Here is a 25,374-nt window from a genome sequence, read left to right as displayed (position 1 = left end):
ACTTGGATCTTCCTGACTGCTCTTTCTGCTTCCCCTGGCTGCTCTGAAGATGCCTACTTAAATAATTAGGAATTGAGTGCTCCATAATCACAACTCTTTTAAACCCCTGTTCTGGAAGGAAAAGATTTGTCCTTTGTAAATTTAGAGAGTGAATTGTGGGTTTGACTGTTACTGGACATCTGAGGCAAGGGGAGGGGATTTAGAAAAGTTGCCCCCAGTAGCAGGGTGTAAGTACTTTTGTTCAAAAGACCTCTTCCTTCTCCACAGACCCCTCTGGACCCTGAAACCACTCTTAGGTAATGGATGACCTTGTTGGAATCAGGAGCCCAGATCTCAAGGTCAGTGGTGGAGAAATGGAATCTAACTAATGTTTTCCTAAAAGATGTTCCTAACAGTTTTCTTGGGGGCCTCCTTAGTGTCTCTGGCCCTTTAAGATGAACTACTAGAACCCACTGGGCAGCTGAAGACAGTTGGTTTCCTATGAGCTAGTGACAACAGAGAGATCAGTGCCTTGGTGGAAAAACTGGCCTTTCCCCTCCAAGGGGAGGGAGGACAGTGAGACAGATGGATACATCAGTGAATTTGGACATACCCAGCACACCTGTGGACCTGGTAAGTCCAGTCTTTGGGGGAATCTCTCTCTCTGTCTCTGTCTCTCTCTCTCTCTCTCTCTGTCTCTCTCTGTCTCTGTCTCTCTGTCTTCTGATCATTTTACTGAATTACAAAAGGCAAAATCACCCGCCTTTAGTGATCTCACATTCTACTAATGCCTGATGTGTTTAATCCCATCTTTTCCACAACCCCCTTCCCCCATCTTTACCCCCTCCCCATACCAGTCACTTTTCTTTTTCTTTTCTTCTTTTCTTTCCTCATCTTTTTTTTTTAATTTTTTTTTTTTTTTTTTTACTAATTCTCTGTTCTTCTCATACTTTTTTACCTGATCATCCCTTTCTGGGGAGTGGAAAGATTCAAAATTTAACTTTTTAAATTAAGCTTACTATTTATATGTCTTTGGGTCATCTAAGCCATCTAATATCTGTGGTTCAATTTTGGCTTCTAGCTCTGGAGCTATCACTAAGACCATCTAAAAGTTCCCCTCTCTCCCTTTGACAGGTTTCTTTCTTTATTCTCTCTTCCTTCATCCAAGTTTCTGAAGAAGAGGTAGTGCTTTTTTTTTTTTGCAAGGCAATGGGGTTAAGAGACTTGCTTGGGGTCACACAGCTAGATAATTATTGTCTAAGGCCGCATTTGAACTCAGGTCTTGATTCCAGGGCTGATGTTTTATCCACTGCACCACCTAGCCCCTTCTAATACATTATTTAAAAAAAATTTTTTTTTAAATTTTATTTAAGGCAATAGGGTTAAGTGACTTGCCCAAAGTCACACAGCTAGGCAATTATCAAGTGTCTGAGGGTCAGATGTAAACTCTGGTCTTCCTGACTCTAGGGCGGGTGCTCTATCCATGGCACCACCTAGCTGCCCCTAATACATTTCTTTTAAAAATTTATTTATTTATTTATTTCAGCCATAATGCACATGTATATTTTTAAGTTACAAAATTTCCCTCCATCCTCCTTTCCCACCCTCTTCCCCTCAGCAGAGAACAGTCAGGTTAGCATTGTGTATACATATTTTTGATAAACATGTTTATAGATAAGTCATTTTTGGCATGAGGAATTAGGATTAAGGGTAAGATCAGATTCTGAAGGGTTTTTTGTTTTCCTTGGTTTTGTTTTGTTTTTCTTCTCCTGGAGGGAGATAACATTGTCCTTAGCCGGTTTAATGCCATTGCCCTAACTCTCTGAACTGCTGAGAGTAGCTGCTTCCTTCAAGGCTGATTATCTCACAATGTTGTTAATGTGTTCATTGTTCTCTTGGTTCTGCTCCCTTCTTTCAACATCAGATCCTGTAAATCATTCCATGCTCCTCTAGAGTCTGACCATTTATGGTTTCTTATAGAACAATCATATTCCATAGTATTCATGTACTATAACTTGTTTAGCCATTCCCTAATTGATGGGCATCCCCTCAACTTCCAGTTCTTTGTCACTACAAAAAGAGCTGCTATGAATATTTTGGGGGATTTTTGTGGGATTTTTCCTATTTTTTTGTGATTTCTTCTGGATATAGGGCCAGTATTGGTATTGCTGGGTCAAAGGGAATGAACATTTTTATTGCTCTTTGGACACAGTTCCATATTGCTCTCCAGAATGGTTGGATCTGTTCACAACTCCACCAGCAAAGCATTAATGTCCCAGTCTTACCACAACTTCTTCAAGATGGATCCTTTTCCCTTTTTCTCATCTTGGTCAATCTGAAAGGTGTGAGGTGATATCGCATAGTTGTTTAATTTACATTTCTCTAATCAATAATGATTTGGAGTATTTTTTCATATGATTATATATAACTTTAATTTCTTTATTTGAAAGCTGTCTATTCATATCCTTTGACCATATATCAATTCAAGAATGACTTATAACCTTATAAATTTGATGCAATTCTCTATATACTTTAGAAATGAGACCTTTTATCAGAACTCCTAGTTGTGAAGATTGTTTCTCAGTTTTCTGCTTTACTTCTAATTTTGGCAGCATTGATTTTCTTAGTGCAAACCCTTTTTAATTTAATAGAGTTAAAATCATTCATTTTGCAGTTTATAAAGTACTCTAATTCTTGTTTGGGCATAAATTTATCCTTTATACCTAAATCCTATACCCTTTTTGACATTATTTTGGTATAGGGTGTGAGATGTGAGTCTATGCCTAGTTTTTGCCATACTATTTTCCAGTTTTCTCATCAATTTTTATCAACTAGTGAGTTCTTATCCTAGAAGCTGATGTCTTTGGATTTGTCAAACAGTGGATTGCTGTAGTCATTTCCTGCAGTTTCTTTGGAACCTCTCCTAATCCACTGATCCTTTACTCTATTTCTTAACCAGGACCAGGCAGTTTTGATGACCGCATCCTTAGAGTATAGTTTTAGATCTGTAGAGCCAGATCACTTTCCTTTGCATTTTTCCATCAGTTTCCTTGCTCTTCTTGACCTTTTGTTGCACCAGATGAATTTTGTTACTAACCTAATATATTCTTTTTCCCTCCCAAGGCAATGGGGTTAAATGGCTTGCCCAAGGCCACACAGCTAGGTGTCTGAGGCTGGATTTGAACTCAGGTACTCCTGACTCCAGGGCCAGTGCTCTTTATCCACTGTACCACCTAGCTGCCCCTCTAATACATTCTTTTTTTTTAAGGTTTTTTTTAAACAGCTAGGTAATTATTAAGTGTCTGAGGCTGGATTTGAACTCAGGTACTCTTGACTCCAGGGAGGGTGCTCTATCCATTGTGCCACCTAGCTGCCCCCCCAATACATTCTTGATCCCATCCCTTCCTATTCTATTCAGCAGGTTCCTAGCTCCTTTTTTGCTGCCTATAAACAAGTTTCCCCAACCCCTCCCCCCCAAAAAAACCTTGCTACTATCTCCTCAAGCTATTATTCTAACTCTTCTCCTTTTCATAGTCAAACTTGTAGGAAAAGCTTTTTACATTTCTTATCTCTGCTTCCTCTCCTCCTTTCTCAGTGCTTTACAATCTAATCTTCTATCTCATTACTCATCTGCAATTGTTCTCTCCAAAGCTTCCATTGATCTCTCAATTCCGAAATCTGATAGGCATTTCTCAAGTTTCCTTTGATTTTTCTGTGGCATTTGACACTTTGACAACCTTCTCATCTTTCATGACTTTGCACTTTTAGATTCCCCACTTATTTTCCTATTTAGTGAGGTCACTCAGTCTTCTTTTCATATCATGGCTTGGTCCTGTACCTTCTCCTCTCTATACATCCACTTAGTGACCTCATTATAGGTTTAATTATCATTTCATGAAGATGACTCTCAGATCTAAGTCAATTCTAACCTCTTGCTAGAGCTCCTGGTAGTGACTGCCTATTCAACTCCTTTAACTCTGTGTCCTAGAGGTATCCAAACTCTGGGTGTTCAAAGACCAAACTCACTTCTCTTTTGCCCCTTACCCAACCAAAGTCAGACATCCCTGATTCTTCTGGAAGTATAAGCATTCTTTCAATCTTCCTAATTTAAGTGGTCATCTCCAGATTTTAGAATCTGAGAACTGGAAGAGACTTTGGGGATCACATCATCTAGTCCACCCTCCTCATTTTACAGGTGAGGAAACTGAGATTCAGGGAGGGGAAAGGACTTTTCTAAAGTCACAGAAGTTGCTGGTGACAAATAACAATGATAGAATTATAGGAAACGATCTCAGAGCACTTAAGTTAATACAAAACAATTTACATAAATGGTTAGTATTATCTCATTTAGTCCTCAAAAGAACTTGGGAAATAGATGTCATTATCACTCCCATTTTACAAAGGAGGAAACTGAGGTAAACAGAGGTTATATGACTTGCCTAGAGTCACAGAGCTAGGAAGTATCTGAAGCATTAATCATTTAAGCCTCCCAGAAACCCAGTGAGGGGCAATTAATATCTCTAACTGACCCTTGAGGAAACTGAGACTCAGTAAGGTTTACCAATAATCACACAGAGAAAGGATAAAGGGAATAAATATTTATCAAGCCTCTATTATAAGTATGGCACTTATGTTAAGATTTTGGTTTTCATTCACTCCTTATTTATTTATTTATTACAAATTGTATCTCATTTGATCCTCATGACAATCCTAGAAGAAAGGTGATATAATTATCTTCATTTTATAGATGAGGAACCTGAGGTAAGTAAAGATTAAGTGACTTGTCCAGGGTCACATAACTAGTGTGGCTAAAGCCACATTTGAACTCAAGTCTTCCTGACTCCAGGACCAGAACTCTATCCAGTGGGCCACCTAGCTGCCTCTCTAAGATCACGGCTAATGGCCTGTGTTTATGTCTACTTGATGAACAAGTCTAGGACTGACTGCATGACCCTCAGTTTCCCCTGTATTTTCATCAGAGTAAGTGACATTTTGAGAGACAAAGATCAACTATCCAAATGTCAGCCCCATTTTTTTTGTGGAGGGACGAAACTACAAAAACAAAACAGTAATGATGAAAACTCATAAAAACCCAACAGAGAAGGAACAAACAGACCTTTCACAAGGACCTTATTGCTACTGAACTACTTGGTCCTATAGGACCCTAAGCCCTAGCATTTTGATAAACTCCTCTCACTGATAAAGACAGAGCACCACTCCATTCTCTTGCCAATAGAATGTTTTCACCAGAATGGATAACCTAGTTAGTTGTTGATCTTTGTAGCTGAAGGAGACCACCACAACAAAGGACTGATGGCATGCATTGTGTTGATCATAGTGAGGGGAATGTTGTGCAAAGCCCACATTTTCCAGAACCCTCAACACCCCTGTCCTGATCAAGTAAGAAACAGAACTTCTGGTGATGGCTTAGATGTTATGGGAGTCTTTGGTTTTGTGGATGTGGGTCTCTCCCATATCAGTGAGGTACTAGGCATTTCAGCAACAATGGGCAAAACATCATTAGGGTAATTTTTTGGTGACCTAGGAAATATATTTAACATGATTGTGCCTGTATAACCTGCACCAGATTATTTGAAATCCTGGAGTGGTGAGAGGAGAAAAATTTGGAATTCAAAATCTTACAAAAAAGAACATTAAAAGATTATCTTTACATGTAAATGAGAAAAAAATCCTTTTAACAGAACAATCCCCTGCATGAGGTTGCTGCCTCTGGGTTTCTTATATAGCTATGGAAGATTTAGATAGTCAAAAAAGCATTAAATATCAGGTTATTAATGTTCTAGATTAAGTGCTAGAGGTCCAAAAAAAAAAAGGCAAACAAATAATCCCTGCCCTTGGAAAACTCTCATGCTATGGAGAAGGCAGCATGAAAAACAAAAACAAAAATGAGCAAAAACCCAACAACTCTATCCATCCAAGTTAAATGCTGAGTAAAGGGGAACTTATCTTGGAGGGGAAGAAAGGCCTCCTATAGAAAATGTGATTTGGCCTAAGTCTTGAAGGAAGCTGGAGAGTTGGGAGGTGGAATAAGGAGAGAGCACTCCAGGCCTGGAGGGACAGTTAGTGCAAAAATAACAGGTCAGTAAGATGGTGGCCTGTAAATAGGGCATGTCTCTGCCTGGTAATCATGGACTCTAGAGAACGATCAGAGCTACCTTTACTTTTCAGGTTTACTGCTGTGAGGTTTTCCAAGTACCCACATTGAGCCTCATGTCAATCCTATGAAGTAGGGTTATTCCTCACTGACTATCACTCCCATTTTACAAATGGGGAAACTGAGGCACAGAATGTTTCTATGAATTGCCCAGTCACATGGCTAATAATTGTGACAGGTAGGTGGGATTAGAAGTTATCTCCCTGCCTCAAGATGCAGCCTTCCATCTACTATACTACCCTGCCCCATTTTAGCAAGCAAATTCAAATGAATCACTTCTTTCTAAAAGGGGCTGCGATTAACCCACCTGAGATTCCTGGCATAGTGAGGGTCAATGCCTAGCTTGTCAAACTGAAATCAGGAAGCCCTGAAATGGTGTCTCATCAGAGATGCTCACATGTTGTGTTGCCCAGGAGAAGTCTCTCAGCTGAAAATCAGTCCATCAGTCAATTCACAAGCATGTATTGTGTACCAGGCAGATGCAAAGACAAAAAGGAAATAGTGCCTGCCTTCCTGGGGTTTGCATCCTCTTGGGAGACGAAAAAGAGGAGGATTGCAATCAGCAGCTGGGAGAGCTTTTATAAACATCACATTTTAGAGTTGGAAAGGAACTTAGAAATCACCTGATCCAACCTCCTCATTTCAATGAAGAGTATAAAAAGCCTCACTGAGTCATTGAGGCAAAATGGAGCCCAGGATACCTGACTCCAAATCCCTTGCTCTTTCTACTATTCTGACTGTATCCATCTTTTGTGAATCTTAAAACACTATATATGTTAATAGGTTATTACTGGATTTTTATCTCAGAAATAAACAAGCTACAAGAAACAAGACTTAGTAGAACCCAGCATCCTTTGGTACATGGTGGTAAAGGGCAGCTAGGTGGCATAATGGATAGAATACTGAATCAGACCATCCTCAGATACTCACTAGCTGTGTGTCTCTGGGCAAGTCATATCATTCTGTTTGCCTCACTTTCTTCATCCATGGAATGAGTTGGAAATGGCAAACCACTCCAGTAACTGCCATGAAAACACCAAATGAGACCACAAAGAGTCAGATATAACTGAACCACAAAACCAGGATAGATGGGACCTTAGAGGTGATCTAAATTTATTTTACAGATGAGGAAAGAGAAATCCAGAATTACCTAGAGCTCTCAGCAGAGCAAGGCAGTGTTATATGGTAGAAAGAGCTCTGGGTTTGGAGACCCATCCTGAGTTTGAGTCTCAGGGCCATTTGGATAATTCCCTTGGGCCTCAGTTTCCTGGTCTATAAATGGGGTGTTTTCACTGAGACAACCTTTGAGGTCCCTTCCAGGCCTGGATACCTCAGAGTTCATGTACTACAGGTGCAGATATCTTCTTGAAATCACTGAACAGCTTTTTTTTTAGGTTTTTTTCTTTGCAAGGCAAATGGGGTTAAGTGGCTTGCCCGAGGCCACACAGCTAGGTAATTATTAAGTGTCTGAGACTGGATTTGAACCCAGGTACTCCTGACTCCAAGGTAGGTACTTTATCCACTATGCCACCTAGCCGCCCCATTGAACAGCTTTTAGGAGCGGATTTAGTAGCCCTGGGTGAATGTATATCAGTATATCTATTTGTTAACTTCCCAGGTAAGAGTTTAAGTTTCTTAGTTGAGTAGAAATTGTTTTTCTTCTATTGAGCCCAGTCAGTAGAGCTTGATTGAGCCTCTTGAGGCAGACATTGCCTTTTGCCTGTTTTTTTGAAACTCCCACCCCTTGGCCCTCCAGCAAATCACTTTTCTAGGCCTCAGTTATATTCAATCTCTGTCAATCAGGGCCCAAAGGATGGCCAAGTGGGTCTTTGCCTATTGTTGGTCAATCAATCGGAGTGACTTGGCAAGTCCTTGAACCTATCAGATTCTGTTGCTTCATTTGTAAAATTGGGATAATAAAACATCTCCTGTTTCCTAGCTCTGACCCCCCCCCCCCCAGGATTGTAAGGGTCAAATGAGACAATTCTGTAAGGCACCATGTCTGCTCCACTAAAGGTACTTAATAATTGCTTATTCCCTTCCTTCCTAGAATCCCTCCCTTCCACACTCTGCTCCAGGACCACCCTCTCAACCTTTCCAGAGCATTCCACTTGTTAGTTCCTCCCCATTACCTTTGTTTACCCCTCTGTGCACATCCTGTACAGAAGCCACTGTTGTTCAACTAAGAATTGCACAGGTTCTAAAAACTAATATTCCTAATGGATCATCTTATTTCTCGTTATTGATTAATAGGTATTTCTTTGATTGAATAGAGGGAATGTGGATCTGAATCGTGATTCTGTGTGACCTCGGATCACTTGGCTGAGCCTCAGTTTCCTCAACTGCAAAATCAGGAGGACTGCAGTCCTAAATCTCCGATCCTATGTCATTTCGAGCAAATCGGGAGGCTCAGGGAGTGTTAGGGGTGTGTGAGAGAGGTGTCTGTATTAGAAAAAGTCCCGTCTCTTCCCTTAGGCCCTCAGTTTGCTTTTCTGTAAGGAGGAGATTGGACTAGAGGCAAAGGCATTTGGATTGGCCAGGTTGCCATGTCTCCCCCGGGCCGCGAGGCGGCGCTGCGGTCCCGCCTGGGGATTTGTTTGTTTTAAGGTCAGGGAGGGGCGAGTCCGGGAGCGGAGGCGGGTCTGAGCCTCGGAGTGTCGCTGCTGCAAGGTCTGGCCGCGGTGAGTGTCCCCAAGTGGCTGGGGGGGTGTTCCTGGGGAGACCCCCAAGTTCTAAGAGTCGGGAGGCCCCCCCAGGGAACTATCCCTCCTCGGGGGCGGGGATGGGGGGGAAGGAGGGAGGGGGCGGCTCTGCCTCCTTCCAGTTTCTTCCCGGCTGGGACCCTGGTGCCCAGGCGATCGTGCGCGCACCCCCTGCCCCAGACTCTGGGGAACCCCTAGCTCCCGGCAGCCCTTCCCTCCCCGCTGACCTTTCTGGGACTTATCTCTTCCCTTCCCCCTCTGCCTCCCACACTGTGTGCTGGAGCTCTGGATGACCTCCCGTGCGGGATCCCGGAGGGGCTGGGGTCCGGACCCTTAGGTGGGGGCAGTTCCACGGGCTGTAGATTGCGATCTGATAGCTCAGGGGTCGCTTAGTTCAAGTCTGCATTTTACCGCCTTCGTACTTGGAACTGGAAAGCGCGTTAGAATAAAGATCCACGGAATGTGGGATATTAGAAATGAGCGGGGAATGTTACAATGTTGCAATAAATAGATTTCGTGGGATGGTAAAGGTACAATGTTGCAACAACTAGATTTCAGAGACTGGTACAATGGAGTTTAGAATGTTACAATAAACAGAACAACAGAATGTTAGAATAGGATACAATGTTCCAGTAGAACACAATGTTACATTAGATAGAAGGACCGAGAATGCTAAAATAGAGCTTTAGAATGTTAAACGGCAATGGAGAATATCATAAAAAATGTCGAATGTTAGAATAGAACAACACAAAATATCGCAATAGATGGAAAACTGATAATAAGACGGAAAAAGTTCGAGTAACTTGGAATGTTAGAATAATCAGAGAAAATGAATGTTAGATTAGAACCTGGAATGTTATCCTTGACAGAAAGTTAGGTAATGTTTGTCCTTAACTTTTGAAGAAGACCATGACACCAGAATGGTAGAATAAGGAGAATGTTACCCAGCCTGGTTGTTTAGGCCTTGAAGAAAGAGCTTAGGACACTTTCTAATGGTGTGACCCTGGTTAAATCACTTTAACCACTCCTCATTTTCCCCATCCGTTTGATGTTTGTCCTCCAATCTAGAAGAAGACCATGACATCAGGAAGCTAATGCCATGACAAGCACATGAATGGGATTTGAGTGAGGGGGAGCTGTACCAAGTCCCCAAGCCTCACTTTCTCCTTCAGAGTCATCTTGGTCCAGTGACCAGATAGGAATCAGGACGTCTGGAGATGGGCCTAGATGAGAGACAATCAGAGTAAAGTGACTTGCCAAAGGTCACAGAGCTAGTGTCAAATATCTGAGGCTGGATTTGAATTCCTGTCCTCCAAGGCCATTGCTCTACCATCCACTATGTCACCTATCAGAGTGATGGTACCTATCTTGCCTAATTATTGGGAATTTATCATGAGACTTTTTTTTAACACATAATCTTAGAAAATATTTTTATATTTGTTATATTGCAAATGGAAACATACGCACAAACAAGAAAAAAATTTAAAGATGAAAAAATCTACTTCAGTCTGGATAGCATTTTTCATCCTGGATCCTTTGGAATTATTTTGATCAGAGTAGTTGTCTTCCACAACTGTTCATTGCTACAATGGTGCTGTTACTGTGTACAGTGCTCTCCTGATGCTGCTCACTTCATTTGGCAGCAGTTCATATATCTTCCCAGGTTTTTCTGAAATCATCCTGCTTGTCATTTCTTATAACACAACAATATTCCATCATAATCACACACCACAACTTGTTCAGCCATTGTCAATTGATGGGTATCCCCTCTGTTTTCAATTGTTTGCCACCACAAAAAGAGCTGCTATAAATATTTTTGTACAGATATATTCTTTTCCCTTTTCTTTCATCTCTTTGGGATATAGACTTAATGGTGCTATTGATGGGTCAAAGGTACACACAGTTTCAAATTATTCACCACTCTACCAACTCAGTGTCCCAATTTTTCCAACCCCCCTCCAACATTTGCCATTTCTCTTTTCTATAATATTAGTTGTGCTTGGTTCGGCAGCACATATACTCAAATTGGAATGATATAGAGAAGATAATATTAGTTAATCTGAAAGGTGTGATCTGTTTTAATTTGCATTTTGGTGAGATAATATTTGTTAAAACACTTTGGAGACTTTAAAATGCTATATAAATACTAGCAATTAATAATATTGTTAATAGAATACAGAGATTCTCTTGGAAACATACTGGAATGGGAACTAGAATGCCAGAGCTGATGGGGACCCTATAGATTCTTTATTTCAGTCACAACATTTTCAGAGGAAACTGTCAGAGATGGAAGAAGTCTTAGACCTGCGATATTGGAGTGTAAGAAATAGAATTTGAGTTGGGAAGCACTTTGGCGACCTCTAGTGGTAGAGTTCTGTGCAAACGTCCTTTTCCCATACCTTTGACTGGTCATTCCTCTCACCCCCAGATACTCCTTGCTTACCTCCAATTCCTTTTCTTGTTTAGAGCACCTAATGCCTTTTACAAGATCCCCCCACCTGCTAGTGTCATCCCTCCTAAACTGCCTTTTCTTTCTGGTGTGTTCATACACATATATTGCTTCCAGGAGAGAATTAAGAGTAGGGCTTGTTTCATTTTGGGGGATCTATATCCCCACACCTAGCACAGGGCTTGGCTCTTGATAAAAACTTATTTGTTGCCTTGGAATCAAGAAGGACCTGGGTATGAATCCTCTGCTTCAAACATTAGACATTTCTCAGCTGACTGACCCTAGATAATTCAATTACCTTCTTTCTAAAAAAAAGAAAGAAAGAAAAGAAAAGGTAGAATGAAGGAATTCCAAGGTTCCTTCCAGCTTCAAATCCATATTCCTATGATTCTCATTTTATAGATAAGATGTTAAAGCAATTGCATGTCAGATCTGGAAAGAGTGACCTAATAATGATAGAATAAAAGATTTCATAGCAAAGCTGGGAAGAACCTTTGATAGAGGTCATCTAGTTCAATTTTCTCATTTTATTCAAGAATAAACTCGGAGATTAAATTGAGGTCATTCAACTCATTAAGTGGCTAAGTCAATTTGGGAGCTTGGATCCTCTAACATCAACCCTAGTGGGACGGGGTCAGTCAAGGGAAGGGGAGAACAAGAATTTATTAAACCCTTACTGTTTGCTGAGAATTTTTCCAAATATTATCTTGCTTGATCCTTATGACAATCCTGGAAGGGTAGGTACTGCTATCTGCATTTTTCAGTCAAGGAAATTAAGAGATTAAGTGACCTGCTTAGGGTAACCTAGCTAGGGTTTGAACTCAGGTCTTAGACTCTGAGCCTAGTGCTTCAAGAATAATAATATAATGACATTTGCATGATCTAGGTGATCCATTCTTCTTTGGGACCAAATGATGATGGATATGATCTCACTCAGTCACCATGGGACTTGGGCAGGGTGGGGAGTTAGGTGATCTTGCTCCCAAGCTATGACCAGGCATCCAACCCAGATCTCTAACTCTGGGCTAGAACTCTTCACCGGACCTAACTGATTCTTTAGTGTGATTGGAGGTTTTGTATGCAAAGCAATTGGTGGTAATGCTCTATAAAGACCTGGATTGTGGTCATAGAATGTTGGCTTCATAGTTCTGGATACCTCAGAGGATTCAGTCTCATTTTCCAGATGGAGAAGCCAGAGAGGTAGAGTGACTGGCCCTGTTGGGTTTTTTTCTTTGTAAAGAGGGAGTGATAGATGGTCTTTCCTTTCCCCTCAAGAGCTTCTTGGAAGCGAGAACTTGAATCCTTGTTCTCATCATCCCTGAGTTCATTGTCTGATGTTACAATCTCTTTATCTTTTCTTCAGGTCTCCTCAGAGTTCACCCTGGCTCTGCTCAGCCTGGATGGTGTCGTTCTCTCTCCAACAGAGAATGACTTTGTCCTTCATGTTAAGGAGGAACTGGACCGATTTGTCCTGCAGAAGGAGCTGCCCAGGTGAGGTAGCTTGGGAGCAGAGAGCCCTGAGAGGTACTGTTGCTAATCCAATCCTCTCTCAGCATACAGTATCTGCACTGACCTCTATTTCCTCTCACCCAGATCTGTTAGAGATGGTTAATATGGCATGGTCTGTGGCCATTGAACAAAAGGAAGCATTTGACCCAGAGAGGGTCAAGAACTTTGCAGAGTGGAGGTACTTGGAGGTTTTGCATACAAAACTCTTGGTGACAATGCTCCTCATAGACCTGGATTATGGATGCTGGCATCATAACTCTAGGGACCTCAGAGACCATCAGTCTCATTTTCCAGATGGAGAAATCTGAAGTGAAGTGACATAGATGAAATGTTGGCCATGGAATCAGGAAGACCTGGGTTCAGATCCTATCTTTTACATATCTTAGCTCTGTAACCACGTGAATCACTTAGACTTTACCAGACTTCAGTGTCATCTCTAAAATGGGGGTAATAATAATAATAATAATAATAGTAATATCTATGGTGCTGACCTCACAGAGGAGATTCTTTAATTACAATCGATGTTGTTTACTTTGCATTTTACAAATATCTCACTTGATTCTTGTGACAACTCTGGATGGGCGACCTTGTCTCATTTATGTACATGTTGCCTCTGACATTATAATGGGAGCTTCTTGAGGAGGGAGACTTCTCTTTGAATCCACAGCTCTCAGTACAAATACTGAACATGAGATGAGCTTATAGATGCTTGTTGAAGGACTCATTAATTAATTGGACAATCAGTCTCTTTATAAATTAGATCATTTATGTAAAGCGCCTTGCCAGCTTTTAAATAGTATATTTTCAGGGCAACCGGGCAACCCAGTGGGTAGAGCTCTGGACCCAAGTCAGGACCACATGAGTTCAAATCCCATCTCAGACACTTATTAGCTGTGTTGGTTGCTTTATCTGTAAAACTGGGATAATATAACACCTACCTTTTGGGGTTCTGGTGAGGATAAAATGAGGAGTTTTTAAAAATGTGCTTAGCAAAATGCCTTATATACTTTAAAGCAGTAGCTGAATAAGTCTTATTATCATCATTATCATCAATATTATTGATCAGGGACAGGTTGCACATTGGATAGAATATTAGGCCTTAGAGTCAGATAGACTTGAGTTCCAATCCACCCTCAGATACTTCCTAGCTGTGTGACCCTGGGCAAACATGCCTCAGTTCCCTCCTCTGTAAAATAAACTGGAGGAGATGATCAACCACCAAGTATCTTTGCCAAGAAAATCCCAAATAGGGTCATGAAGATGATCAGTTTATGTTAGCTCCCAGGATCATGACAACAGAGCTGGAGAACCTCAGAGGCCATGCAGTCTAGTTCCTTTGTTTTATGTTGGTCTGTGAGTCAACAAGCACTTATGTTTGTATCAGCATGTATGATCACCCAGATGCCTAGGGCATCGAATGACCCAGGGTCATACAGCCAGTAGGTGTCTGGGGCAGGGCTCAAATGGTCATGATTCTGAGTCCAGACCCAGCTTCTTCTGGTATGTAAACACTCTTACTGATTCCCTAGTCTGATCTCCATGAGTCCCTAATGTCCTTATGCTGATGGGGAGCAAACTCAGCCTGGGTCTATTGGCTTGGCCCCTCTCATCTCTATCTTTTCTCTGCTGCTACTGAGCCTTGTGACCACAGATGAGCCATTTCTCTTGTTAGGGTCTCACCTGCCTCATCTGGTAAGTGAAGATGCCAGACTAGGGGACCCTCTGGTCCTTCTATAGCTGAAGTATCTTGTGCATGTGATGTGGTACGGTGGATGGACCCTGTGACCTTGGGCTTAGCCTCTCTCAGCCTTGGTTTCCTTTTCTGTAAAATGAGGGGCATAGACTAGTCCATCTCTGAGGGCTCTCCTGGATCTGAGCCTATGATTGCTCTTTGGAACTCTGGAAAAATCTCAGATTCTCTGCATTCTTCTTTCCCATCCATTTTGAGAGGAGCAGACCTTTCCATACTTCTTGAAAGCTATTTCTATGCATCCTTTCATTTGAGTCCCTCCTTTAAGGTAAGTAGTATAGTTATTGCTGTGCCCATTTTACAGATGTTGGGACTGAAAGGCAAACACTTGCTCAAGGTCACACAGTTAAGAGGAGAGGCTGACCTTAGAGCCAGAAGCACTGGGTTCCAGTCTCTGTCTTGACCTTCAAACTATGGGACCTCTGGACTTCAGTTTCCCCATTTGAAAAAGGAAGGGGTTAGACTAGATAGTCTCTAGCAGTCACTTCTCCCAGCTCTGTGATGCTGAGTGTCCGAGGTTTCTTGATCCTGCACTCAACCCCATGGCTGTCTCCTGGCAGCATTTCTTCTACCTGCAGAGATGTGTTCTGTAGTATCCTAGCACTGGGTGGATCCCAGGCCTTTGGTGCCAATCCCAACAAACACGGGAATCCTTGTTCTGTTGTGCTGACATGTGGTTCGATAGCCTGTACATAAAGAACTTCAAACTGGGGGAGCCATCCTTCTCAGTCAGCCCCCCTCCCCCAGTGCTCCGGTTCTGCCCCCTGAGGTCAAAAGCGACAAGACATAGTCCTTCTATAGCAGACTATGAAGGAGCAGAAAGTGGGGTAGACTTGGAGGGACCCTTCTTCCTTCCTTTTCAGTGTGGACTGAGGATAGGGATTGACTCCTTCAAGTGGTTCTCAGGGCTATCACCCTAGAGGGAGCCACCTCCTGCCCCCTTCCTGGCCCAGGTCAGATCTAAGGGGTCGCCCAGGGCCAGGCCAGCCTGACTAATGCCCTCCTTCCTCCCTGCACAGAGTACTTCTCTTCCCACCCCTCTCCAGTCGCCTCCGGTACTTGATCCACCGAACAACTGAGAATTTCGACCTCCTGAGCAGCTTCTCAGTTGGGGAAGGCTGGAAAAGGAGGACAGTCATCTGTCACTTGGACATCAGGTGTGAAGGCTGGCTCCCCAGGGCTGAGAGCCTGGAGGGATGTGGCCTCTCCCCCTGGGAAACTCTGGGATCAGCTCTCCAGCTTCTGAGGACCTGGGAGCTAGGGACCCTTTGGGACATAGCTCCTGCCTTGGAGTTGGAGTCCTTGATTAAATCTTGGCCTGGCTGGCCAGGTCTACAGCCTGGCTGTTGGCCTTGCCATCAGAAGACTTGGTGTAGCCAACCAAGTGGTAGATGGGGAAGGTTTTGAATGACAACACCTGGGTTGGATCCCCAGTGTTGCCACTCACTGCCTCTGTGACCTTGGGCAAGTCACTTGACCTTTCTGTATCTCAGTGTTCTTATTTATGGAAGGAGGAGATTGTACTTAATGTCCCCTAAGGTCCCTGTCAGCTCTGCATTGGTGGGCCTGTAAGTCTCTATCACATTGCCTTTGGTTTTTCTTCTATAAAATGGCAACAGGGGCACCCCCCCCCCCAATACCACAGAAATGAGAATTATCATGAGAATGAACTGTAGCCATATAGAACATTCTTCTCCTACTTTGCTTCTAGGTTACCGAATTTTGATCACTTCTCTCCCTCCCATGCCATCCTTGGCTTCCAGAGCAAGTCACAAAAGTCCCCATCCCACTTAGCCCAGCAGCCAGCCCCTCGATCCCATGGCCCACGGCTCAGGCAGAGGCAGCGTGGGCGCAAACCTGATCAGGCTCTGTATGTGCCTCGGGCATTACGCAAGAAGGCCGAACAAACTCCGGACCTGGGCCTTTTAGGGGGAGATCTTGGGGATGGGCCCAGGGATCCAACTGGAGAGATCTCAGAAGAACCCAAAGACATTGGCAGTCAGGACAAGGGCCATGATTCTAATCCCCCACTCCCTACCCAGGCAGTGCCTGAACTGGCAGGAGATTGCAAAGACCCAAATGAACCTGCCCCACCGGAGCCTAAGCCAGACTCTGATGGGCAGGATCTCCCTGGCTCCCCGAGCCAGCCTCAGAAGGAGGACTGCCAGGAGGCCGAGAACCAGGCCAGCTCCAATCTTCAGCAACCTGTGTTGGAAGGTGGAGAGCCCCTCCCAATGAAGAAAGAGAAGGAGGAAGAAGATGGCGGATTTTCAGAGGATGACTCGGTTGAGCTGATAGAGGAGGTAACAGGCCCCTGGGGTCCTGAGATGGGAGACCATAGATGGGAGGAGGGGGAAACATGTCAGGGCTGTCCAAAAGCCTTCATTGTGCAGACAAAAAAAAGAACCATGCCCATAGTTACCCAGGACCATCCCCAGTCTCTTGATTCTGGTCCAACTGCATCAAGCCTTGTTTCTAGGGATATTGTTGAGAAGGAAACTGAGGTAGATGTTGGTTAAGTGGCTTGCCCAGGGTCACACAGGTTGGAATTATCTGAAGTCATATTTGAACTAACCCTCCCTGACTTCAGGCCCAACTCTCCCATTTTAAAGATGGGATAAACAAGATCTGAAAAGATTTCGTGACTTGCCCAGTTGGGAAAGTGGGAGTGGGCCCTGTCTCTTGATTCCCAGTCTAGTTTTCCATTTGCCACCAAGTTGGGGAAGGGGCTTGTCATTAGAAGGAAGGCCTCCTAATCCACCGAAAACCAAACACCCCCACGTCAAAAGTCCCTCCACAGCTGTAAAGAACTATCTTCAGAAACTCTCTGGGAGAGGCTCCTCCAGAGTCTTCAAAGGCAGAGAGTCCAGCCACCCAATGCCCAGGGGCTTAGAGGTGGTGTGTGCCAGAGGAGGAGGGGAGCTCCAACTTCAGACTCTATCACCGGAGGTTGGTCAGTGTCTCCCCCACTGCAGGAGCATAAGAAGGGACTCGAGAGACCAGTGGTCCAAGACCAATGGAGAGAACTGAGACCCAGAGCCCAGAAGGGATTTGGCTGTGGGTCTGCCCATGAGGGCCAGTGTGGTATATTGAATGGGGCCAGCCTCCATGTCGGGAAGAGCTGGGTCTGTGTCTGGACTCCGATATGCAGCAGGTCCCTGGTCACTCTCCATGAGTGGAGGAAGGGGCCACTCTGGGAATTCCTCTCAACTGTAAGTCCAGACCAGTACATGGCTACACACACACACACACACACACACACACACACACACACGTGCAGTAACACAGCACACATGCATGTGAGGTAGACCATAGCCAGACACACACACACACAGACATGCACAGCATACCACTCACATGCACACATGCTCACTTGCCTATCTGTGCTTGCACACCCATTCACACACACACACACACACACACACACACACACACACATGCACCGCTACTGAGTGACACTCAGGATGGGACCCTGCCTCCATATTCAAGGGGCAGGGGCTCTTCTTGCTCCTCCCAGTCACTACCTGGGCGGCTCCTCCGGCCCTCTTGTCTTGGCTGGGCCTCCCGAAAGACTCTTCCCTCTGGCCCATCCCCAGATCCTGGACAAGCTAACTGAGAGAGAGGTTCAGATTGAGAGGATCCACTTGGACAGCTGCTACTTGGAGGATGAGCAGTTGTGGGTGGAGAATGGCTTTGACCACGTGGTGGAAATCTATGGGTTCGACCCTTCCTTGAAGACAAAGGACATCATGGCAGAGTTTTCCGAATATCAGTGAGTGGGTGGGGGGGAGCTGGGACTGGGGCAGGGCCTAGAGTGGGGGTGGGGGGATTCTGGATGTAGGCTGGAGAGAAAAGGAGCTACCCTGGATGCCCTGGCATCACTGCTTCCAACCCTCTTGCTTTCTGCTCCTCATGACCCTATCATTCCAAAGGTGAAACCGGTCAGCTCAGGGCTGGCAGGAGTCCATGTGTGGGCATTTCTTGGCACAAGTTCATGTTCAGGTTATGTTGGAAAGGACCTAGGATTTGAGGAGACTTGATTTCAGATGCCACCTCTGTCATCAACTGGGACTCTGGCAGACTTCCTCGGCCTCATTTTCCCTCCCCTGTAAATGGAGGGCTTAAGTGTGTTGACTTCTGAAGTCTCCTCCAGCCTAGACTTATGATCCTGTGAAGTAACTTCATGTCATTGGGCCTCAGTTTCCCCATCCTCTCCAACCCCAGCTCTATGATCCTCTGGTCTTTGGACATTTTTTCCCTTAGCTGTCAAATAAGGGCAGGGGGTTAGAATCACTGACATTTAGCATGTCTTCTAGTCCTAAATCTCTGATCCCTCCCCAGTAATAATAATGGCAATAATACACATCTGTATAATTATTTAAGGCTTGCCAAGCCCTTATCATCTTGTTTATCCCCTCACATCAACCTGGGAGGTCAGCATTATTCTTTTTTTTTTTTTGCAAGGCAGTGGTGTTAAGTGGCTTGCCCAAGACCATATAGCTAGGTAATTATTAAGTGTCTGAGGCTGGATTTGAACTCAGGTACTCCTGACTCCAGGGCCAGTGCTCTATCCACTGTGCCACCTAGCCGCCCTCAGCATTATTCTTAAACCCAATCTACAGTCGAGGAAAACAGCTCTGAGAAATTAAGTGATGTGTTTTAGATAATGGACATATTTGGGGGTTGGAGGAGGGAGGGAAGTTTCCTATTGTTCATTTGTGTTTTCTTGACTATGATCTGTCTTCTTTGCCCTCAGGGAGAAGGGGTTCAAGATCCAGTGGGTGGATGATGCTCATGCTTTGGGCATCTTTCCTTGTCTGGCATCAGGTAATGGACTTGTGCTTGGGGCTCCTCATACCTCTCCATGCCTCCAGTTGAGGCTTTGCTTGAGGGAAGGCCAAGGGGAGAGTTTGGTGACATCCAGATGTGTTCTCTCTCTCTGCAGCCAATGAAGCCTTGACCAAGGACTTTCCAACACTAAAGATCCGTCCCCTCACTCAGGGAACCAAACAGTCCAAGTTCAAAGCCCTCCAGAATCCAAGTAAGAAACCAGATCTTGGGTCTTGAGGGTGAAGGGAGATGGAGATGGCCCTTCCCTTCCTTGCCTCGTGGTCCCAAAACACTCTTGTATAGAGCCCTGAACTCTACAAGGGAAATACTAAGGCAAATGAGGCAGCCCCTACTATTTAGCAACCTGGTAGTGTGGTAGTGTGCCATATCAATCCCATCTCTGGCCAGCTCAGACTGTGTGACCCTGGGTAAGTCCATTAAACCCTTGGGTTAGCCCAAGCATTACTCTAAAAATGCTGCCTTGCAGGAAGGACTCTGACTTCCACACTGGAAGCTCCCCATGCTGCTAAATCATGGAGCTACTCCTCCCAAACTGACAAAGGACCTAATATCTGTACCCAGTGAGTGAAACGGCCAAGCTCCAAGACAGTGAACAATGAATGTCCTATCGGGACTGCCCAACATGGTGCCATGAACAAAACAAGGCAGCTCTGGGGGAGAGTTCTGGATCTAGAGGCGGCAGAACTGCCTTCACCCTCAAATTCAGCCTTAGCCATTTCTTAGCTCTGAGATGCTGGGCAAGTCACCTCTGCCTACCTCGGTTTCCTTAATTGTAATATGGGGATGATAATCTGTACCTCTCAAGATTATTATGAGGATCAAGTGGGATATTTTGAAAAGTGCTATAAAATCATTATTAAAATGATTAGCTACCCCATATACTCTCCCTCTCTCCTTCCATTCATCCATTCTTTCTGTTAAGTCCCTACTTGTACCAAGTCCTGTGTTGAGTTAGAGGACATGAGTGAGCTCCTTGTCTCGGATGGAGATAAGGCATCCACCCAGCTGATGCCTGTACACCAGACACTTTTGAAATGCTTCCATTTTACAGGTAGGGGTATTGAGGGATAGAGAAGGGGAGGGTCGGGCTTGGAGTCTGAGAGTCAGGGGTGTCCATAGGAGGATCAACAAAGGATTTTGGAATGTGCAGCCAGGGCCCAGCTCCCCGTTTGACCTTCAAAAAGATGATGCACTCACTTTTGCTTTCAGGGCTCCTACATTTGTCTAAGGCACGACCGCAGACCAACACAGTTGTGGCCCGGAGGCTTGTGGCCCGGGCCCTGGGCTTGCAGAAGAAATATAGAGAAGATATAAAGCCAGTGTCCCCTGCCCAACTTTGAGTCGCCATGCTTCCCAATGGAACATCCTAGGATCCTAACTCCAGGGCTCTGGGGGCTGGCCCCCCTTCAGACCAGGTCCAAGGATCAACTCCAGCCAAAAGCCATCACAAAAAGGTTGCCAACCAAGGATCTAAGCCTGTTGGCCTTGAGTATATTTTTAGATGTTGAGAATAAAATTAAAAGTGAACTGGATGAAAACTGGAGCGTGTTTTCCTTGATTCTGGGTCTCATCCAGAACACCAGGGGGTGCTGTCCACCAGTCCTGGTTGGTTCCCTACTGGATGTCTTAAGGACCAGATGGGGAGAGGGGATGGGGGAGGAAGGGAGGCTTCCTCTTGGCCTGGAGAGATTTCTGCTGGTATCAGGACCCTTCATCCAGTCTTCCACCTTTCTCTGGACTATTCTCCTTTCACAGCAAAGATCCAGTGTCCTCCTTTTTGCCTCTGACAAAGTCACAAAGTGACTGGTCAGGTGTATTGAGCCTCTTGGGGTTCTCCTTAAATGTGGGACTATAGAGGAGATACTTCCATATGGAAAGTTCATGGGATCCAGACTTAATCCTAATTGAGTCTGATGAGGTAAAAAAAGCCCCCTTTATGTTCAATCTTCCCCACCTGGCAAGTGGGGACATCATCTGCCCATTTACAGTTAGGAAAACTGATGCATAGGGGTCAAATGAAGCACTCTGGGTGTCCAGATAGGAAGTGTCTGAGAAAGGATTTGAACCTAGGTCTTCCTGACCCCAAGTCCAGACTATCCATGACCTTATTCTGTGAGGTCAGTTTTCCTTGGCAGGTGAGAGAACACTCTTCCCAGTTTTCTCATCCTGTCCTACCATGTATAGTGGTAGATATGGTTACCATACGGTATCTTTTTGTTTTTTAGGTTTTTGCAAGGCAATGGGGTTAAGTGGCTTGCCCAAGGCCACACAGGTAGGCAATTATTAAGTGTCTGAGACCGGATTTGAACCCAGGTACTTCTGACTCCAAGGCCGGTGCTTCATCCGCTACGCCACCTAGCCGCCCCTACCATATGGTATCTTAAAAACAGCTCTTTCAGTGACCCCAAGTCACACCATGACCAGAAAAATGTTTTAGTCAATAATCTGCTATTTCCATATGCTATGGGTCCCAGAACAATAGCTCCAAAGAATCAAAATTGAATTAGCTCAAAGTTAATCACTTGTTAAAAGCTCATTTTAATAAAAAGATTTGCTTAAACATTTTAAATTTAATTTTAATTTAAAAATTAAAAATTTTTAATGACACTTTTAAAAGTCATGCCTTCTCAGAGTGATGGTTAGATGTCTCCAAAGAACAAGAACCTGACGTGGTTCTTCAATATATACGTTTAGACAAGATTATTTAATGACTAATGATGGCCTGGTATTATAACTTTTGAGAATCCAAGGTTATCAGTGTATTTGAAGATTAGAGAGGAGGCAATTTTTCTCTCATATAGGCCGTGGCATTCTGGGAAGGGGCGGGAAGAGGGATACATTGAAAAATGTAGGTGATGTAGAAAACTAAATCTATCGAAAATGAAAGAAAATGGAAATGGGCAGGTTATGCCCAGAGCAGCAGGGCTAATAGACTTAGAGCTAAAGGTCTAACCCCCTTGGGGGTTTTAAATTTTCTTTTTAATTTTTAAGTTTTAGACTTTTGCAAGGCAATGGAATTAAATGACTTGCCTAAGGCCACACAGGTATATGAGAGCCTGAGGCTGGATTTGAATTCAGGTCCTCCTGACTCCAGGACTGTGTGCTTTATCACTGTGCCACCTAGCTGCTTCCTGCCCCCACCCCTTGGATTCTTAAGGTCCTTTGGAAAGAGTTGGATGTAAGAATGAAGACACTGAGGTTTAGGGAGATGATACCCAAGATCCCGCAGTGTCAGTGGCAGAGATTTGACTATGCAGGGTAGTCTCTGACTCAGACCCATTTCATCATTGTACTGCCACCCTGATATCCAGGGAACACTGAAAGCCTCCAGCATGATGGATCCATCCTCTGGAAAGGGTTTAGGAGAGCTGCAGATGCACCATCATTAACAGCCAGCAAGTCATTCATGTTATTTCATTCACTCACTGTGTGGTGTCATGTATGACATAGGGGATGTACCTGAGACCACAGGCGCCAAGAGAGGGATCTCAGAGCACTCAGTCTGGATGCCATATTTGTACTCAATTTTGTTGGATAAACCCTTGCAATAGAGATTCCAAGGGAAAAAATGGAAGGGTGCTGGGAAGCCTTCCCGAGGGGCGGTGGAACCCTTATTGCTCCTCAAAAACTAGTTCTCTTGTTTGGTGAGACCCATGTATGTGTAGCTGAGGCTGAGGTAATGGATTTGAGTCCTAGAAGGTCAATCTGCTTTTCATGGAGACATTCCATTGGGGTGACACTGATCACAACGATCACTTTTGGCTCAATGTCATGAAGACCTCTCCTGCCATGAGAGCTGTCCCAACGTGAGGTCCATAAGTAAAGGCTGGATCACTAAGAATTATACATAGGATCCTAGATTTACAGCTGGAAAAGACTCCACAGCTCGCCTAGTCCAATTCCTTCATTTTACAGATGGGTAACTGCGATAGTCCAAGCGACTTGTCTAACGCCACACAGGTAACACAGCAGATCTAGAATCTTCTAGAAAGGATTAATTTTCATTGGTGGGTAGGACTAGCTGACCTCTGAGATCTCTGCCAACTCTGTGATTCTTTGAAAAGACTAGAACGACACTATGTACAGTTGTTCACATGCTACCCAATAGAACCACACACATTGCATATAATAATAACCTTTTATTCTGGGAACAAACACCTGTGATTCAAGTATATGTAAACATCTGTGATGACCTGCAGCACCTGGGGCGTGTCCTTGCACCCAGGAATTTGTTTAGAGCACCAGTCATTCCGGTCAGTCTGCTGGGATGATGATGGTGGTAGTGACGGTGGCAGCGGCAATGGCACATACACAAGTGGGTTTGACTTTGGCTTCTTCTGTATGGCTGAGCTTCCAAGGGCCCAGATGCCCGCTTTAAATACCATTACATTTGGTTTGGGTCATAACATGCAAATACAATGTAAAACTTCTATCCTTAGAATAAAATAGAAAAAAGAAGCACATGCTCTCCCAGTCCCCTGATCAGAAATATATAAAGGTAGCACCGGCGAGTGGTGGGAAAGACAGAAGTCTGAGTGGACGGAGAGGTCACTGGTTTCATGCTGGGTGAAATCAGCTAGGCTTTGGAGGAAGAGCTGGGAGCCTGACTACTGCCATGGCCCTTGGGCTACCTCTGACTGAAGGTGAGAAGGGCAGATTTTTTTGGTTGACCACACCAACAGGGGTTTCCTGAAATGTATGCACAACTGTGGGCTTTGAGGACTGCAGTGGGGAAGGAATTTCCCTGTCCTGGAAGGTGGTTGGCAAATGGAGGTCCACGCAGACTTGATTTTGGAGCTGAAGACACAGGTATGTGTTGCTTTGGCTAAATCTAGCATGGGATATCTGAGGATGTAGCAGCATGGAGATTAAGAAAATGCTGTGGAGAGGACGTATACGAAGCAAGCTGCCCACTCTCTTGAGGGATTCCACCAAAGGGCAGCTGACTGAAGAAGAGAGACGATAGGAGGAACAAATCAGTCCTGGTCATGAAACGAGACTTCAAACCTTGGTCCTGGGAAGCAAGAGGTGGCTAATCTCCATTTCACAAGACATTTGAAGAGGTCAGGAAGCATCCGGAGTCCCAAAGTCTCCAGGACACTGAGGTCTCAGGACCCTTGGCTGGATGGGTTTCTATCCTGAGTGGGCAACGGCACCCCTGGGGATCTAGGACAGGATCAGTTCTCTGGCGGGAGGTGACTATTTCCTCATGCATCACAGTGGGCATTGCCTCTTCCTCCCTGCCCCCTGCCCCCAAGCTGTATATCACTGTATTGTATGTTCCATAACTCCCATGCCCAGAGGAAGAAGAGAAGAAGCAAAGGGTTCAAATAGCAGGTATTTTTTGGGGGGGGGGCAGGAGGAAACATGGCTTAGTGGAAAGAACTGGGTTAGAACATGGACTGTGTGACCCTTAGCATCTTATCCTCTCTGGCCTGAGTTGCCTCACTTATAAAATGATGGGACTGGGCTACATCTGTAAGGTCCTTTCCAGGACTTGAGCCTATAAGACCAGGCCAAGAACAGGTCCTGGTTCCCACTGCAGGAGCCCAGGGCTTTTGTCAGGGAGTTGGGGGAAGGAGCATGGGGGATCCATCTGAGCTGTGCTGTGCAGTGGTTAGGGAAGGTCCCAGGGAGACCAGTGCAGTGAGGCCCTAGGGCAGGGGGTCCACAAGGTCCAAGGATGATTCTTCACTGAGTGGGGAGCAGATTATTTGTGAGTCCTCTGAAGTGATTAAACTTGTTCTCTGTTTCTTCACTGTAGGAGCCACCTGTTGGGGAGGGGGGGGAAGAAAAGGGGGGAAAGAGGATGGGTGTAGGGAAGGAAGTAGAGAGAAAGCACACAGTAAGCATTAATAAACGTTCATTCAATTGACTAGGTTCAACCCTAGAAAGGAAGGCTGGTTGAGCCATAGCTCCCTATCTTCAGTTCACATCAGAAAGAGAGCCTGGCACACAG

The 25,374-nt window shown here is 44.6% G+C and overlaps 2 protein-coding genes across 4 annotated transcripts in view; one reads left to right on the top strand and one right to left on the bottom strand.

Annotated features, from left to right (window-relative positions):
* The first annotated feature begins 453 nt into the window (after positions 1-453).
* R3HCC1 (R3H domain and coiled-coil containing 1) lies at positions 454-20,980 on the top strand. Of its 3 annotated transcripts, none has more exons than XM_074195370.1 (9): positions 454-612; positions 12,669-12,796; positions 15,584-15,721; positions 16,276-16,867; positions 18,161-18,336; positions 19,321-19,391; positions 19,510-19,605; positions 20,338-20,466; positions 20,625-20,980. In XM_074195370.1, exons 1-9 carry the CDS (start codon positions 565-567, stop codon positions 20,753-20,755), a joined length of 1,509 nt encoding a protein of 502 aa, XP_074051471.1. In that variant the 5' UTR covers positions 454-564; the 3' UTR covers positions 20,756-20,980. The 3 variants fall into 3 exon arrangements, with proteins under 3 accessions (XP_074051471.1, XP_074051490.1, XP_074051482.1); XM_074195389.1 differs by lacking the exon at positions 20,338-20,466 and adding an exon at positions 19,882-19,975 and having other exon boundaries at positions 20,625-20,734; XM_074195381.1 differs by lacking the exon at positions 20,338-20,466 and having other exon boundaries at positions 455-612.
* A 2,454-nt stretch (positions 20,981-23,434) lies between these two features.
* The window catches only part of LOXL2 (lysyl oxidase like 2), a 141,731-nt gene continuing 139,791 nt past the window's right edge, over positions 23,435-25,374 (bottom strand). Inside the window, exon 14 of the mRNA XM_074195360.1 lies at positions 23,435-25,186. Coding sequence (XP_074051461.1) covers positions 25,107-25,186 — 80 coding nt within the window. The 3' untranslated portion in view covers positions 23,435-25,106. The remainder of the gene's footprint in view (positions 25,187-25,374) is intronic.

This window comes from Macrotis lagotis, chromosome 1 (assembly GCF_037893015.1).
Source record: "Macrotis lagotis isolate mMagLag1 chromosome 1, bilby.v1.9.chrom.fasta, whole genome shotgun sequence".
NCBI lineage: Eukaryota > Metazoa > Chordata > Mammalia > Peramelemorphia > Peramelidae > Macrotis > Macrotis lagotis.
This window is presented reverse-complemented; position numbering and strand designations above follow the sequence as displayed.